The sequence below is a fragment of the Gymnodraco acuticeps genome, unplaced genomic scaffold, assembly GCF_902827175.1.
Source record: "Gymnodraco acuticeps unplaced genomic scaffold, fGymAcu1.1, whole genome shotgun sequence".
Taxonomy (NCBI): domain Eukaryota; kingdom Metazoa; phylum Chordata; class Actinopteri; order Perciformes; family Bathydraconidae; genus Gymnodraco; species Gymnodraco acuticeps.
Window position 1 is genome coordinate 22264 of NW_022991855.1, and position 18847 is coordinate 41110.

At 42.8% G+C, this 18847-nt stretch overlaps 1 protein-coding gene across 1 annotated transcript in view; it reads right to left on the reverse strand.

The window, feature by feature from the left end:
* The window catches only part of LOC117535438, a gene marked incomplete at its 3' end in the record, with an annotated part of 36368 nt that extends 17759 nt beyond the window's left edge, over positions 1–18609 (reverse strand). Inside the window, 4 exon segments of the mRNA XM_034199891.1 lie at positions 3838–3903; positions 3998–4046; positions 4255–4347; positions 18536–18609. Of these exon segments, the coding sequence (XP_034055782.1) occupies positions 3838–3903; positions 3998–4046; positions 4255–4340 (201 nt within the window).
* Positions 18610–18847: the final 238 nt, after the last annotated feature.

Genomic DNA, 18847 nt, shown 5'->3' on the forward strand with positions numbered 1-18847 from the left:
GAATATACCTACATTTATTAGAAAATAATACGCTAACACTTTATGTTAAAGTACACAAATTAACCATCAACTAGTTGTTAACTAACATGCGTACTAGCAGTATATTGGCTCTTTATTAGTCATTATAACCATAACCATATTCTACAAGTAATAAGCCATTAGTTGAGAGTTTTTCCTCAATAACCCTCTAATTAGTGCTGATTTGTTGCAAGTCAGGAAGTTGTTGTCCATGAGTTTTGGTCTCTTACACATGATGTTAGTCTTTTCTGCAACCTCACTGGTGCCAAAGATAATAAACTGATTACAATCTCATTAATGATCCACATCACTGCACTGGGTGTCACCAGTGTAGTTTATTTTAAGCTGATCTGACGTATCCCGCCCTGGAACTAAAATATATATTCAGACATTTGAATAAAAACCTCTGCGAGTTAAATACTTTTTTGCATTCACTTTTTAAATGTTGCTAGAGTTAGGCCTCGGTGATGTGGCTATGAACAATAATATCTCGATACTTTTAGGCTATATGCCGATTTATATATAGATATTTTTGAATCACTTTCCATAAAACATGATGATTTTTATTTTAAGACATGTAGGGATATTCATAATGCCCAGGCCTGACCCAAATAATTGATTTTAAATCCTGATTAAAACACTGATGATTTGAGCAGATTTGTTCCACATTCCACAAAGATTGTTAGTTTAAATGAACCAACCAGATCAGAGATAGGTGTATTTCAGTGTCAGATGAGATAAAAAAAGATTTGCTAAATAATTTCCAGGTAAAACTCAATGTTCACGATATAGTCATTTCATACCTCATACGTAAAACAACCCACGACACATCGAGTGTAGTCGATGTATCATGAAAAAAACACTATAATAAATAATAAGTAAGGGATAATAAGTAAGGGATAATAAGTAAGGGATAATAAGTAAGGGATAATAAGTAAGGGATAATAAGTAAGGGATAATAAGTAAGGGATAATAAGTAAGGGATAATATGTAAGGGATAATAAGTAAGGGATAATAAGTAAGGGATAATATGTAAGGGATAATATGTAAGGGATAATAAGTAAGGGATAATAAGTAAGGGATAATAAGTAAGGGATGGTATGTAAGGGATAATATGTAAGGGATAATAAGTAAGGGATAATGTGCAGCGACTCGGTCATTATGGGGAAAAGAACACCGACAGGCTGATCAGGAGCCCGACGCGAAGCGGAGGGATCTAGATCGGCATGAAGGTGTTCTTTTAATAATAATAATAATAATAATAATATATTTTATTTCTATAGCGCTTTTCCTGAACCCAAAGACGCTTTACATTTGGGAGGGAGGGTAGACAAACAAAACTAAAACAAAGCCAAAAAGAAACAAAACAAAACAGAAAAGCAGTCAGGAGGAAGTTGATTGAGAGGGGGGGGGGGGTCTTATGGATACAGAGTTGAAGAGGTGGGTTTTGAGGCGGGACTGGAACTGGGTGAGGGACTCAGACTCACGGAGGTCTTGGGGGAGTGAGTTCCAGAGCTTCGGGGCTGCCACAGAGAAGGCTCTGTCCCCGAAGCTCCGGAGTTTGGCCTTGGGGATGAAAAGCAAACCGGCTGAGGTGGATCTGAGGGACCGGGGTGGTTGGTAGAGGATGAGGATGTCAGTGAGGTAGGGGGGGGGGGCAGATGGTGGAGGGCTTTGAAAGTGAGGACCAGGAGTTTGTAGTGGATGCGGTGTGAAACGGGGAGCCAGTGGAGTTCTTTGGGGTGATGTGATGCCATGATTTGGTGTGGGTGAGGAGTCTGGCTTCTGCGTTCTGGACACGCTGGAGTCTGTTGAGGGATGTAGTGCTGATGCCGTAGAGGAGTGAGTTGCAATAGTCAAGGCGGGAGGAGATGAAGGCGTGAATGAGTCGCTCAGCTGCAGGGCGGGTGAGAGAGGGATGGAGTTTGGCAATATTGCGGGGGTGGAAAAATTAGGTTTTTACAACTTGACGGATGTGGGGCTCGAGGGAGAGGGTGGGGTCAAATATAACGCCAAGGTTGCGTGCCTGGGTGGAGGGGGAAACAGGGGTGCCATCAATGGTGAGTGTCAGGTTGGGGTTTTTGCTGAGGGTGGATTTGGAGCCGATGAGGAGGAGTTCAGTTTTATCGCTGTTGAGTTTGAGGAAGTTGTGTTGCATCCAGGATTTTATTGCAGTCACACAAGATTCGATGTGGGTGAGGGGGGGGGGGGGTTGTTGGGGGATTTGGTGCTGAGGTAAATCTGTATGTCGTCAGCGTAACAGTGAAAGTCCAGGTTGTATTGGCGGATAATCTGACCAAGGGGGAGGATGTAGATGATGAAGAGGAGGGGGCCGAGTACTGAACCTTGGGGAACACCTTGGGTGACTGAAGCTGTGGCAGAGGAGTGGTTGTTGAGGGAGATGAAGTGGGATCTATCGGAGAGGTAGGACTGGAGCCACCTGAGTGCAGTACCTTCAATACCGATGTCCTGGAGTCGGGTAAGCAGGATGGTGTGGCTCACGGTATCGGAGGCTGCACTCAGGTCGAGGAGGATGAGGATGTTGAGGGAACCGGTGTCAGCAGAGGTGAGGAGGTCATTGAGGACTTTGATGAGTGCCGTTTCTGTGCTGTGGTGAGGACGAAATCCAGACTGAAGGGGTTCAAAAAGCTGGTTGGTTTGGAGATGGCGGTGGAGTTGTTTGGAGATGATGCGTTCTATTGCTTTTGAGAGAAAGGGGAGGTTGGAGATGGGACGGTAATTACTGAGGGAGGAGGGATCCAGACCGGGTTTCTTGAGGATGGGAGTGACAGCAGCAGTTTTGAAGGCAGAGGGAACGGTTCCTTGGGACAGGGAGGAGTTGAAAAGGTTGACAAGGTAGGGGCAGAGGACGGGGAGACAGGACTTCAGTAGAGGGGTGGGTAGAGGGTAAAGGGAGCAGGTTGTGGGTTTGGAGGAGCTGATCAGTTTGAGTATTTCAGGGGGGGTAACCAGAATGAACTGGGAGAGGCGGCCGTGGGGAGGAGGGCTCGGGAGGTCCAGGGAGATGTGGGGAGAAATTGTGGCGGTGGATGCTGGGGGAGATGTATGTGTGTCAGATGCAGCGGATAGGGAGAGATTAATGGCAGTGATTTTCCCCATAATGACCAAGTCGCTGCACATTATCCCGCTTATCACACGGCCACATTCTCAACAAAGTAACGACATGACTCCCAATATTAATTGAAATGCTTTTGTGGATTTAGAAAATGATTTTATTGATTTAAAAAATAGTTGTATGTATTGATTTAAATTTACATGCATCCGCTAAGAGAAATAGTCCGTTGTTACCGTTTAAACTAACGTAGCAACGGCAGGAACTGCTTCCATAGCGTTTTTGAGGAGCTTTTTGATTACAGATTTGAAAACATCGCTGCTTGTTTTAAAAGTAGCACAATTCATGATGTCAATCCTTGGAGAGTATCTAGATATCCCTGCCCTAATGCCAAAGGAACTGCACACTGAATATGTGTCGCCGTTTGATGTCTATGTCTGGACCGCTGCGTAACAAGGAGGTTTCTGCCCCGTTACTTCTCCGCTGTTTTCTTGTCGCTCTTGTCTTGTCAGTTAGAAAAGCAAACTGCATGCAGTTTGCTTTTCGGCCCAACGGTATACAGTTAAATCGACCGGACTTCTTTCTGAAGATGTGAGCGTCCTTAACAACGGTCAATAAGTCCTTGACAGCGGTCAGTCTGTTCTGGATTAAGAACGTGTCACATGTTCTGAATTGACCAATCAGAATCCCGTATTCAACTAAGCCATGTAATAATAATAAATAATAATAATGTTGATCATACATACCCAGTTGTTTGGTTTAAATAAATCCCAACAACCCGCCTCTGATTGGAGAATCGTGCCCAGGAACACCTAGCAAACAAAACATGGAACATCAGCTCTGTGTTTTACCGTCAAATATTTATTATAATAAGTCGTATGATACTCGAATGTGAGAGAAACGTACGCAGAGAAACAGCGGGGTCAGGCATCTCCATGAGGTCATGCTGCCTCTGCTGCGACCATCCAGATCAGAGGAGGAAACAGAGACAAGGTTGAGAGAGAGAGAGAGAGAGAGAGAGAGAGAGAGAGGTGGTTAGCATTAAACAGAGACGAGAGAGAGAGAGAGAGAGAGAGAGAGAGAGAGAGAGAGAGAGAGAGAGAGAGAGAGAGAGAGAGAGAGAGAGAGAGAGAGAGAGAGAGAGAGAGAGAGAGAACACTCACAGTTTAGCTCCAGGAGTGTTTGGACGAGACGTGGAAGTTGATAATTTCTTCGCCAACGATGATGTAAGAAACTCCGTAACCGTCATCAGCAACCTGACAGGAAACAGAGAGGATATAACAACCCCTCCTCACACGGCACCTATATTCAAATGTGTGTCCAAAAACCATTACCTCAATTTGATCTTTAATTGGAGAAAGTTCTGACACATCCAGTCATTGATTTGTTCAATGCACTTAGTCAGTGTTTGAATTGGAGCATAGTCTCCTGGTGAAATGGTTATGTAACGGCGTTCACACCAGCCTTGTATAGTCCGGTTGAATGGAACCCTGGTGCGTTTAGCCGCTTGGTGCGGTTCATTTGGGTCGGTGTGAACGCAGACCTCTGAAGTGAACTAAACAACCGGACTCTGGTCCGCTAAAATAGGTGGTCTCGGAGCGCTTGCTAGTGAACTCTGGAGCGGTTCATTGCTGGTGTGAACGCAGTCCGCACCAAAACATAGGAAGCGTAGTATTTACGAGTCACAAGAACGCGATGTCTTCAAAAATCTTCAGCGAAAGAGTTTTTCAAGACATCCGCGGTTGTTTAGTTAAAGAGTGAAGCAGAATGAAGAGTTGAACAGTGTCGTGTAAAGTAAAAATTCTCAGTCAGCTACATAAAATTAAGAATACTTGTCGTCGGTGAAACGCCCTCCTGACTGCAGAACGTGTGTTATAATGGTTTTTAACGGACGTTGTCTGATTATATAATCATATGCGCGGGCCGCTAGAGTCTGTTGATCTCCAGATTAACAGCTGCATGAGAATAACCTGCCGAAAGTGCCGATGCTCCATGGCGGAGGCTCCGGGAGAAATTGCTGGGATTTGCGTTTTTACCCCCTTAATGTCTGACCAATGGGTGAACAGCATTTCCGAGCACATGACTTGTGTTTAAAGTTTATAGTTCGTTTGAGTTTTGCCGTGTGAACGCAAACCGGACCTTCTGAGAAATGAAACAATGCAACAAACTGTGGTCTGGTGCGCAGCAGAAGAGAAGCGACTATTAGGTGTGAATGCACCCTAAATGTGTGTGTCATCCGCATAACTATGGCAAGTTATTTAGTTGTTCTTCATTATCTGAGCCAGTGGTAGCATGTAGATGTTAAAGAGAAGAGGCCCCAAGATGGAGCCTTGAGGAACCCCACATGTCATATTTGTCAACTCAGATGTGTATTTACCTATAGAAACAAAGTTGTTTCTGTCCTTTAAGTAGGATTCAAACCAATTCAGAACTGTTTCCGAAAGTCCCACCCAGTTCTCCAGTCGGTCTAGTAATATGCTGTGGTCAACAGTGTCAAACGCAGCACTGAGATCTACTAATACTAACACTGAAGTTCTGCCCCTGTCTGTGTTTAAGTGGATGTCATTAAAGACCTTTACAAGAGCAGTCTCAGTGCTGTGGTTTGGACGAAAGCCTGACTGGAACACATCAAAACAGTTATTTAAATGCAAGAAATTACTCAACTGTTGAAAAACAACTTTTTCAATGATTTTACCTAGAAATGGGAGGTTTGATATGGGCCTGTAATTGTTCATTACTGAAGCATCTAGATTATTCTTTTTTAAGAGCGGTTTAATGACTGCAGTTTTCAGGGCCTGTGGAAAAATACCTGAGTGAAGAGATGTGTTTACTATATGAAGTAGATCTGAGGCCATGCAACGAAAAACATCTTTGAAAAACCCTGTTGGAATAATATCAAGGCAGCAAGAGGAGGATTTCAGAAGTTGAATAATGTCCTCTAGGTTTTTATCATTAATCTGATGGAGTTGTGTCATGATGTCTGAATTGATGTTAAGTGGAGATAGGGACAACACATTTGCTGTTCCTGATGCAGAGGCACTGACTGCTTGTCTGATGTTCTGAATGTTGTCAGTGAAAAAGGCAAAATCATTGCACGCCCTGGTGGATAGAAATTCAGAGGCTACTGACACTGGGGGGTTAGTCAGTCTGTCGACGGTAGCAAACAAGGCACGTGCATTGTTTTTGTTTTTGGTAATGATGTCAGAGAAGAACGATTGTCGTGCGTTTTTCCATTCCAAATTATAAAGGCCAAGTCTCTCTTTATAGATTTCAAAGTGAACCTGGAGATTTGTTTTTCACCACCTACGTTCAGCTTTTCTACACTCTTTTTTCTGTTCTCACGGTCATGGCCTTTCTCCATGGAGATCTTTTCTTCCCTTCCATACCGTAAGGGCCTCAGGATTGCGGATTGTCCAGTGTTCCTAAAGTTTCCCTAGGGGGGTTCCCACGAAGCCCTAAAAATAAGCGGTCGCCGCCGACGCGTCCGGGACGCCCGGCCGATCACCGGGGGACAAAAAGCGCTGCGATTTTCCAAAGTTTCGGCCGTTTTGGCGAAATTCTCGCCTCGTCCACCGGAGGGCGCATTGTCCTCTTCAAATACATAACTACAGTGTATATGTATTTTAAGTGGGCAGTCCGCTTCAAATCACTTTTCAAGGCCAGGAAAGGTCTTTGAAATGTGGGTTAAAGTGTGTTAAATGGGAGGAGAGTGTCATTAACTATTACCCAGAGAACAGGCATCTATAACATTTTTATTTTTGAATTAAAATGATCTACTAGCTCATTTACTGAGATGTTGGCAGGGGCAAGTGTGGAAGAAACATTCTGAGTAAACATTTCCCTAGTATTTTCAGTTAAATATCGCTTTGTGGTTACCTCTTTTTGAACATTTTTGTGAACAGAAATAGAGCTCTCAAAGAAAACACAGGAATGGTCAGAGAGCGCAACATCAGTCACCACAACCTTAGAGATATTCAGACCCTTTGAGATAATTAAGTCCAGAGTGTGCCCCTTATTGTGCGTGGGCTCCGTCACATGCTGAGTCAGTCCATAGCTATCAAGAACACAAAACAGTTCTTTAGCCCCTCTGTCCTGGGGGTTGTCAACATGGATGTTAAAATCACCAACAATGACTAGACGGTCAAAGTCAATACACACTATAAACAGCAGTTCAGTAAAGTCATCACAAAAGCTTGCACAGTATTTGGGTGGTCTATAGATATTTAGGAACAGAGCTCGAGAGGAGCATTTCAGCTGAAGGGCCACATATTCAAAAGAATCAAAGTTCCCATAAGATGTCTTCCTGCATTGAAGGGAATCATTGAACAGAATAGCAACTCCACCCCCTTTCTTATGCATTCTTTCCTGACTCATAAAACTAAAGTTGGGAGGGGTTGATTCGATAAGAACAGCTCAGTGACGTGCGGTGAGGTTCATGGCCGGTGAGGCACTGACTCTTTCAGAGTCAGATTTACAAATATCATATTTTGACCATAATCGACATATTCTGTTATTTTCAAAAGCTTTTTTGGTCTGATGTTTCGATTCATTTTAAACAGACCGTTCAACAAAAGGATACCCAACATCTAAATATTGGATTGTTCTTTCTTAGTAAGATCCCATTTGCATTACCAATGTGGTCTTACCTTGACTTGAAGATGAAGTCCATGCTCTCCTTCTGGACAACAATCTCTATTACTGTTTTGTAAAAGTCCTCCTTATCTTCCTCTAGTTTCAAAAGTCTAGTTTGTTGTTCGCGTCTATACCGTCTCTGCGTAGAATAACAGTAGCAACAAGGACCTGTGGGCTCACGTGCGCCCCCTTCAGTGCGGCAGAGGTTATGGCTGCCTCCCCTGGTGCTTTTTTCATTGCCGTTGTACGATGAGACCAGCGAGCCTAAATATCATATATACGTGAAATAAGTTATTTAGAGACTATGGATGGCGAGGATAAATGTAATAAAGGGATATACAAACATTACATTGGTGACCTACAGTGAGATGGTGCAGGCATGCGCTTAGGGCCCGCTTTCCAGCCAGTTTCTGTGGGTTGACGCATTTTGAGGTGAGGCAGAGCTCATCTGTGCCTCACCTCACCACACAGTAACTGGCTGCAGCGCGCTCACAAAATAAGTGCCCGCGCTAAATTAGTGCCCGCGCTCCAGCCAGTTACTGTGGGCTTACGAGAGGCAGAGCTCGTCCCTGCCTCTCTCCTCATCGCTCCCATAGTTGTAGCGGAGCTCGGCAAATGTGCTAATTTTGACTATAAAAAGCGATTGGAATCAAACAGAAATCACACTTACAACACAGATCAGTGGAGACATGTTATTATTATTACTATTTAGTTTTTCTTTAGTTGTTTTTCCGTTACATTGGAGTATGACAGGTGAGACTCTGCCTCCCCTGACTGCACGTCGCTGGAACAGCTGCACTGTTATTTTGTTCAATCCAAGTTTCCGTTAAAAACATAAAATCGAGATTGTGCTCAGTGATAAAATCATTGATTAAAAATGTTTTTCCTGCCAAAGACCTGACATTTAATAAAGCTAGTTTAAGTTTGTTAAACACACTATCAGTCATGTTTTTTGTAACAAGCTGTGGCTGACATGGAATCACTGCTAAATTAGATAAACTCACACAAACGTTTGAGCGCTTCCTGTTTCTATGATTCACCGCTCTCAATCTATCTGCAGAGCGGAGTGCACGTGCTGGGGTGTACAGTTTAACCATGTCCTGGATGTAGCAAGGGCCAGATCCACCACAGCATGGTGCGCCAGTACAGTGGTTCCCAACCTTTTTTCCCAAGAGCCCCCCCAAATGACTCCTGTTGGAAGTTGCGCCCCCCCACACACAAGGGGGGGGGAAACAGCGGTAATTAAAGTTTCAAAGTCTCAAAATGCTACAACTACTGTCACAAACTGGATGAATGTGGAGTATGTTGTTAAAGGAGGATGAAAGCGTAATCAAGGAGCACTATTGGAGCGACTTTGATGGTTATTGGACTCAGGATTCATTCATTTGGATTCCCGCTGTATGAAGAAATGAAAGGACGGCGGAAGTGGAAACAATTCACAAAGGCATTAAACTGTTTAAAACACATGCTCAAAGTAAGCCGGATTTTGCCGATGTGTTTCTGTGGATTCAAAAGTCGTACATAATCTACAAAATGGAGGAGACCGATCTGATCGGAGCAACTGTGACGAATAATCCAACTGAAGCCGGCATGGACAATGACTATGTTTTAAACATGCACTTATCCAGAAAAGCCCGGTTTGGACACTTTACGGCAGAAGAAACATTTCTATTAAAAAAAGAATGATACCTTTCTGTCTTTTTATGCCTTTAATACTAAATTGAAGTAAAAAAAAAAAAAAAAAAGGCTAAATATGAAATTTGGCCTCAAATCATCTGAGGCCTGGCGCCCCCCCTGCAACCTTTGGCGCCCCCCAGGTTGGGAACCACTGCGCAAGTACCAGTGTCTTGAAGTGGATTCTAGCAGTTACTGGAAGCCAGTGAAGGGAGCAACAGGTCGGATGGGGACGGATGGGGACATCACGTTACCCTCCGCTGTGGACACTAGCTTACTCCCGCCTGACTCTCCGCCCTCGCCCCCGGAGGCAGTCTTCGTCGCCCGAAACTACGCCACCCCTCTGCGGCCCGCAGGTGCCAGGATACCACGGCAAAACAGAGCCTGCCCAGGTATATCTAAACAAGTACCCGCCTGTACAGTGGGGTTAGGCGGTCATTTTGCAGCTCGTGGTATAAAAATAGACAATGGTTAGAATATTCATGTGAAAATAGATTCATATTCTGCCTGTAGAAATGTTGGGTCAAAAATAATGCACACAATAGCACAGATGCCTTCACCACGAATGGCTACAGAAATATCTCATATCCCAAGCTTATCAACAAGCTAATGTTGCAGCTGAAATGTTCTCCAGGTCACAAAGTCAACCTCACGTGATGATGTGATACCAGTTTTCAAGCACAGTAAATATTCTCTTCCCAGAGTATATGATGGGACCAAGGTGATGATTTAGTACATGGTTTTAATAATACTTTTTCTTTTCAATGTTTGCCATTTCAAACCATGAGCTGGTTCAAATCATATTTGCCTCTATTTACAATATGTTCTCATTTGTTTGTATTTCAGGATTGCACTTTTAACTCACTTGAAATGTTCTCACTTGCTTGGTTTCAAAACATAACAAAGGCCATAATCTGTTCATTGGGGCCATCAATGCTATTTTTCATTGCTGTTGCCACTATTGCTCATGTAAACCTGCTGCTGCTGCGCCCCCTGTAACCTCAGAGGCACCCTGAGTCATGTTGTTCTGGAGCCGGGCCTGCACACGGCCTTATACTAAACACACTACAGAGCCCATTCCCTGTCCTGTTAGTGTTCACTTCCTGTCTGCCTTCTTCTGGTGATTTATCTGACGTCCAGCGCTCCGTCTTTTAACCTCTTTCTCTTTCTGGATCCTCCTTAGCAACCTTCATCATAGTCCTTGACAGCGGTCTGTACTGCTGGATTAACAACGTGTCACATGTTAAGAATGTACAATCAGAATCCAGTATTCAACTAAGCCGTGTAATACAAGTTGTTAGTAGCCTTAAGGGCTACACAGTTGTTATGCTATACCACATCGCCCTTCACTGGATGCATAATGAGCTGCACTAAACCACATGTTAGCATTTAAAACACCGAGCCATTCTTTTGAGGTTATTTTGGTGAAAGTAACTCAAAAGTAACTAAAGTAGTGTAACTCATTACATTTCAGAGACAGTAATATTGTAATGTAACTTATTACTTTCAAAAGACAGTAATATGTAATATATTACATTTTGGAAGTAACTTGCCCAACACTGCTCTCCATCTGCAGGACGGTGAGGACACACACACACACACACACACACACACACACACACACACACACACACACACACACACACACACACACACACACACACCACACACACACACACACACACACACACACATCACACACACACACACACACACACACACACACACACACACACACACCACACACACACACACACACACACACACACCACACACACACACACACACACACACACACACACACACACACACACACACACACACACACACACACACACACACACACACACACACACACACACACACACACACACACACACACACACACACACACACACACACACACACACACACACACACACACACACACACACACACACACACACACACACACACACACACACACACACGAACAATCCTCCGTGTTTGAACCTCTTAAATCGCTGCATAGCCAATTTATTTGGACTGGATGATCCCAGAGGGTCTAACGATTCTTTATAACACAGTTTCAGATTTATGAAACCTTTATTCTATTCGTGAAAAAACAAACAAGGGAGATTTCAGTGCTTTTTTAAAATCTAGACCGCATTAGACCAGGTCCTGATCTGAAACCACTAGACCTCCACTCATCAAATCGGGTAAGTATGGACAGCTAATTAAGGAAGAATAAAGTCTTTACTTCTCAAATGTATCATAATTTTTTACAAATTCAACAGATAAGTAGGTATACTTATATAAACTTAATGTATTTACAGTTGCAGGCAAAACATTTCAACAGGAAATGAAATATAGTCTATAACTAGCATTGTTCAAGTTTACTTTAAGCAACAAGCTTTGTTTGCCTAATTACAGTATGTCATCTTGAGTAGGAGACCAGGGACAGTTGCAACACGGGTCGGTTGTAACACCTTCAATATCTCCAATCACAAACAAGCCAGAGTGATGAAACTCACTCTGCACATGCGCAGTTAGACGGTAAGATCGCTGAGAAAAAAAGGAGCCACGTTTGAATTTCTCGAGTAAGATATCAGCAAAAGTTTCTGAGGTAAAATATTAACTACAATTATATGATGTATTTTTTGGATACTGTCTTGAGTTCAAATGTCTAGGAATCCAAACTAGTATTATTAGAATCACTGTTTTGTAAGCTACAAATATAACTAGCTAAATATTGGTCAAGCTAGCAACCAGGCAGGTTCACAGGGGGTGGAAGCAAGACTGGTGGTCCTGGGACGGTTGTAACGGGACGGTTGTAACGGGACGGTTGTAACGGGACGGTTGTAACGGGACGGTTGTAACATGGCACATTTACAATGATGGCTCATTTGCTTGAATGATCAATTGTTAATTCAAGCATACAGTTGTATTGTTGGTTGGTGTGCATTGTCCCTGTAATAATAAACAGAATATAACACTGTACAGTAGACCGTGTGTGTGTGTGTGTGTGTGTGTGTGTGTGTGTGTGTGTTTACAGTATGCCACATGTCAGAAAGAGGAAGACAGACAGGGGAGTGCCACTCGCTCTGCTGCAGAGGGTCTCAAATGAAGTGCAGAAGGGCAAATCCTTCAGGGAAGTGGCAAAGTCCCTGGATATATGCCATGTCACCCTGTACCGGTTCCATAAGAGGAGGCTGAGGTTGGAGAGTCAAGGATCACAAACACCCCCAAGAGTAGGCTACTGGACACCAAAGAAGGTGTTCTCACAGAGCAGGAGATGCTGAGAGACTACCTGATGGAGGCAGCTGGTTTATATTATGGTCTCAGCTCAAAGGAGGTAACTCTACATCATTAAGGTAGAAGCACCTCTCAGAGAACAGTGTAATCCTTCACAGAGGAGGATGCTGTGTGTTATCTGTTATCCTGTTCATTGTTTGATGGAGGATGTGTGAAACCCCATTCAATCTTGTTGCCTTAGAATTTGACAGCTTTCCCTATTTGTTGTCATGTAGTGTGAAAAAGGTAACCGTTATTAACATGCTACAACCGTGCCTGGCATGTGCTACAACCGTGCCTGGCATGTGCTACAACCGTGCCTGGCATGAGCTACAACCGTGCCTGGCATGAGCTACAACTGTCCCTGTACACAAGGACAGTTGTAACAGTTGAGTTTTTAAAAAAAATACATTTTCCAACCTGTACTTATTTCATAAAAACATCTTAAATACATTGTTTCAGTAGCTGACATATTGATAATGTATAATATAGCAAAATGGCTATCCTATTGTAAATGGTTTTTAAGTTATTGGGGAAAACCCCAAAAAGTGTTGCAGCTGTCCCAGGGTTGCGTTCCAATAGTCCATTTAGCTTAGGAACCTTCCTAACGGAGTGAAATGACCCGGAAGTCCCTCAGTGGCAGCCATGATAAGTGCCGTTCCAATTCTCTAGATCAGTGGTTCCCAAACTTGTTGTGCCCAAGGCACACCAAAGGTCAAGTACAAATCTCAAGGCACACCTATTGTGCAAAATAGCCCTTATAACACGTGTTATCACTCATATCATGTAAAATATCTGTAAATGTGCATAATTATTTACTAATGCCAAATAAAATGTGACAAAGACAACTATATTACTCATGAAATATTTCAGAAATTAATTTGAAACTTTATCAAATTAGGCTTCATCAAAGCAGCAACACACTCATTTAAACCAGACAGGTCACAACATAAAAAATGAGGCAAAGGAAACTCAGCAGAAATTCAGCACAGAGAACTGTCAATGCAAGGAAGCTGCTTTGTCCATGGTCCTGAACTACAAATTATAAATGTAACATTTCAGCAATCAGCATTGAAACATGTGCTATTGTAAATATTTTGCCGATTTACAAATGAGTGAGATACATGTGCCTGTCGGGGCGCGCATCATTTTGTAATCCTTGGTGGCACTGAGGAGAGGGCCACTCGCAAGTCCTGTTCAACAGAGAGCCGTGACCTCCGGTTGTTCTTCATGTAAATCAGAGTAGAGAACGCCAACTCCAGAGATGGGGTCGTTACTAAAAAAATGTAATATATTACAAATTACTTTTAAAAAAGTAATATATTACACTACTTCGTTACTATCTACATAAAGTAACTCGTTACTTTACTCGCCGAGCATGTACATGCATGCGTGAGTGGCAATAACTCTCCTTACCAGCAGGCGGCGGTAGTGTGTATTTGTCATTCAAAACAGACAACAGGAAGACAGAGAAGAAGAACAGACTGCGTGATATAAACCAACAACTAATAGCTGTGCGGTAGCTTCACCTTAGCATGTGTTCTTTGCAGGTGTTGTTGAGGTTTGACCACGTGGTGTTTCCAGCAGTGGAGAACAGCTTCTGGACACAGTTTGCACCTCACCGTCACATTCCTGTCTATTCTTCGGACGAACTCAAAGTAATGGGCATACCTCCACCCCTCGAGAGCTATCGCTGACTCAGCCATGTTTATGCAGCACTGCACGTGGAGATGTGGACGCACAAGTCGTGCAGGTTACGTAAATATAAACCTACAAAGTACTGATATAGTAAATTAAAAAGTAATTATTTTTGTGTAGTTGTATATTGCAATAATAACGTATGGTTGTCACAAAATCCCACGGCACAGCCGGACTTGCCTCACGGCACACCGTTTGGGAACCACTGCTCTAGATGATAGGAAAGGAGGTTTCAAACTTCCTTTATAACCTCCTTTAGCTTAGGAACCACTGGACCCCCCTAACCGAAAGGAGAGGAGAAAATGCTGCCCCACAATGCATTGCAGCCGCAGCATTTGCCGTCACTCAACAGTCGGCCGTTCACGGAAACAACCGATTATGACGGAGAAATGATATCATGAAAGTTACGGTGCTTATTAAGCTTTTTAAAACGTATGTGGTAAGTTGCCAAAGTGCTTTGTTCTGAACGTTCATCAGTATTATAATCAAAGAGAGAAATATGAACGTTAGTTTTTACTGAAATGATCAAATAAAGTCAACATCTCTCAGTCTTTACTGAGCTGTGGGGTTTGTTCAACTTTTAAAAGATGTTTGAATGGTGATATACACAGTGATAGATGTTAAGGACTAACGTTTATAATAAATACATCTGTATTGATTTATCTTTTCATCAATCATACGTATTGGGATCATTTGTATTAAAGTGGAGCGGAGGGAGAGGGAAAACTCCACGCAAACTCTGACCCATGCGTACGCACTAAGCACGACAACGGGAGAGACGAGAAACTGCGACACCGTTGGCAGAAGGAAGAATGGAGAGAAATATGTGGAAATAATACCATAAATAAAACGTTACCTCTCATTTATCAGATATGAAGAATTCATTTTCAAACATTGATTAAAACACACACACACACACACACACACACACACACACACACACACACACACACACACACACACACACACACACACACACACACACACACACACACACACACACACACACACACACACACACACACACCACCTGGAGGAATAAATAAATACGGATATGTTATTTAAAACCACCTGGAATATGTTGTGTTAATGTTATGAAATGTTTTCTCATAAATGATGCGGTGAGCAGGAGGACAGAATTACTTTAAACTGACGCCGTGTTGCATTTCTATAGGTTAGATACGAGCATGGTTTTATATACTATCACGTTTAATCGTGTTTTATGCCGTTTGCCAAGACTTGATAAGTCGCTCGTAAAACACAGGAGGTATGGAAGCTAAGAACACCATATGTGGTCAATTGTACAGCTAATATAACACAACACATTAGTTGTATTTCCTTTAACTGGTGGATATAGAGTTGCTGGGGGGGCGGGGGCGGGGGGGGGGGGGGGGGTTGAGACGCACAGGCTGCAGTGGAGACGCTGCGCACAGCTGATCGACAGCTGGAACACAAACCACCAAATACAAACACATAATTCAGATCAGTCGTCATGACTCCACTCCGGAGGGATTCCCCGATCACTTCTTAGTTTCTCATCAAGGGGGGGGGTCTCCTGTCCCCGGTGCAAACACACTGCCTGAGGAAGGCTATGTGTATTTTTTTTTGTCATTAACCTTTTTCGGACCACTTATTTATTTATTTTGGTGACGATCCGACCTCCATGCTGCTACTCTGACAGGGGCGGTTCTAGGGGGGCCAGTGACCCCCTAACACTGACTTTTTTTTTTAAATGTATATTTTCTGGAACTCGGTTTGCCAAAAACCGCAGGATTTTGTTGCTGTAATGTGAGATTGTGCAGACACCCTTATGTAAAGTAGAGATGAAACTGTTCATTGCCTTTATTTTTATATAAATATGGTGTTAGTGCAAACATTGCACTATAACTTAAGCTGAAGCTAACAGTAATAACTATAAGATCTATCTGAAATAAATAAGTGTACTGAAACAAATACCAATAACTGTATTGCATTGTTTTCTTATGCGCAATTACTTCATACTGTCTAGTTCTCTTTTTCGTCCTGCATTTATTGCCCCCCTCAGAAAATAACTGGCCCCCCAGTGGCCCCCCCAGTCAAATTGGTCTAGAACCGCCACTGTACTCTGGTTCAAACTGCATCCACCAAACAATATGAGTTATCTCGACCTCCCCAAAATAACCAAAATCTGACACGGTGTGAGATGTCTTCATTTCCTGCGATCTCCTTCACGCAGTCAGTCAGAATGAATCAATGAATGGGCGTTTCTTTGACTATTTATAGGCAGATATGGGCGTTACGTGAAGCCCTGCAAAAGCTGCACCGCATTTCGAGTCGGTTGTGATTTATAAAGGAAACCGGCGTAGGAAGTGCCGTACGCACTTTCCTCGCCGGTGCGCAATGTTTGGTGAATCGGAAAATGTCGGAACATTTCTGTACCTATTTTTTGGATTTCTACTACGTAAGCAACCTTCCCACGAGAATCCTACGCACGGCGTTATAAATGAGGCCTCTGATCTAATGTGGTCTACATGTGAAAAAAGCACTGAAATCTCACTTTTTGTTTTTTCACGAATAGAAAAAAGGTTTCATAAATCTCAAACTGTGTTATAAAGAATCTTTAGACCCTCTGGGATAATCCAGTCCAAATAAATCGGCTATGCAGCGATTTAAGAGGTTTAAACACGGAGGATTGTTCGCTCAGCGCTGTAAATTAAATGTCCCTTAACTTTCCCCTTAACTGCCGAATCGGATGCTCTGAATCGGAAGCCAACTTCAGCGTCGTGCACCTGGAGATGTTGCTTGGTGCTCATCCTTAAAATGAAATAAACCGTAACTTTCAACCGGTCTTGACTTTATTTGCCAGACACACGGCACTGAACACACATGCAGAGGTGAACACTGAACACACACGCAGAGGTGAACACAGAACACACATGCAGAGGTGAACACAGAACACACATGCAGAGGTGAACACAGAACACACATGCAGAGGTGAACACAGAACACACATGCAGAGGTGAACACAGAACACACATGCAGAGGTGAACACAGAACACACATGCAGAGGTGAACACAGAACACACATGCAGAGGTGAACACAAGACAACAGTAGCACGACCAGTAATCCTACAAGCTGTCATCACTACCCTCCTGACTGTTCTCCTCACTGTGATTAGCTGCTTGCATCCACAAGTCAACAGCTGGGTTTGGGTCGAAAGTCTCTGTTTGTTCTTTCTTTCTTTTTTTTTCTTTTCTCTGTATATATATATATATATATATATATATATATATACACATATACATATACATATACATATATATATATAAATATATATATATATATATATATATGAATATATATATATATACACACATATACATATACATATACATATATATATATATATATAATATATATATATATATATATATATGAATATATATATATATATATATGAATATATATATATATATATGAATATATATATATATATTTGAATATATATATATATATACATATATATATATATGAGGGACCCTTCCCCTCAGATGGAAACACAAGTAAATCCTGTTGAGTCACAGAGAGAGAACACCGTGAAGGAACGTGCCAAACACATCAGATAGGAGGAGTTCATCTAAGGTCCCTTCAGGAAGGAAGCAAGGGAAGGAAGGAAGTAACAGGAGGCTAAATCTGAGGCAGTCTGCTTTCTATCACACACACACACACATTCATTAACAAACACTATCACACACACACCTGACACACACTCTGTATCAAACACTCTGTATCACACACACACTATGTATCACACACACACACACACACACACTATCAAACGCTGTATCACACACACACTACCATACACTCATTATTTATCACACACTCATTAAAACACACACACACACACACACGGTGTATCCCATTGAGATCATTGATCTCTTTTTCAAGGGAGACCTGCTCAAGATGAAACAGCCAGCCCTCTCTCATCGTGTCCAAATCAGTCAAGTCTCGTGCAGCCTTCATGTCTGCAGCTCACACACGCACACGCACCTCACCCGCTACTGAGACCTGCTGCACCGTGAAGCCTGCCCGGTATCTACCGTGACTCAGCATCAACACACACTATAATAATACAATAATCATAATAATCATGATAATAATAAATATGAATGCTAAAGGGTTACCGTGCCGTGGTGTTGAGCTCCCGCGGGCCATTCTCCTTCTGGAGCCTACTTTCACTTTCCGCTTTAGAGCTCTCCTGAAGGGAAGGGGGGCGTTAACCCGGAGTTCCCCCCCCCACACACACACACACACGCACACACCGGGGAAAGTTGTTGTAGAAAGTCCCCCCCCCCCCCATTACATCATGCAGTTAAACACCCCCTCTCTTTATTAGTTTCACTCTCACTGATATCTTTACTTTAATCCAGATAACAACATTACGTTAAATGTTTAACCCTTTAAGGCCTGGCCCCTGACGCACCAGAAGCCGACTG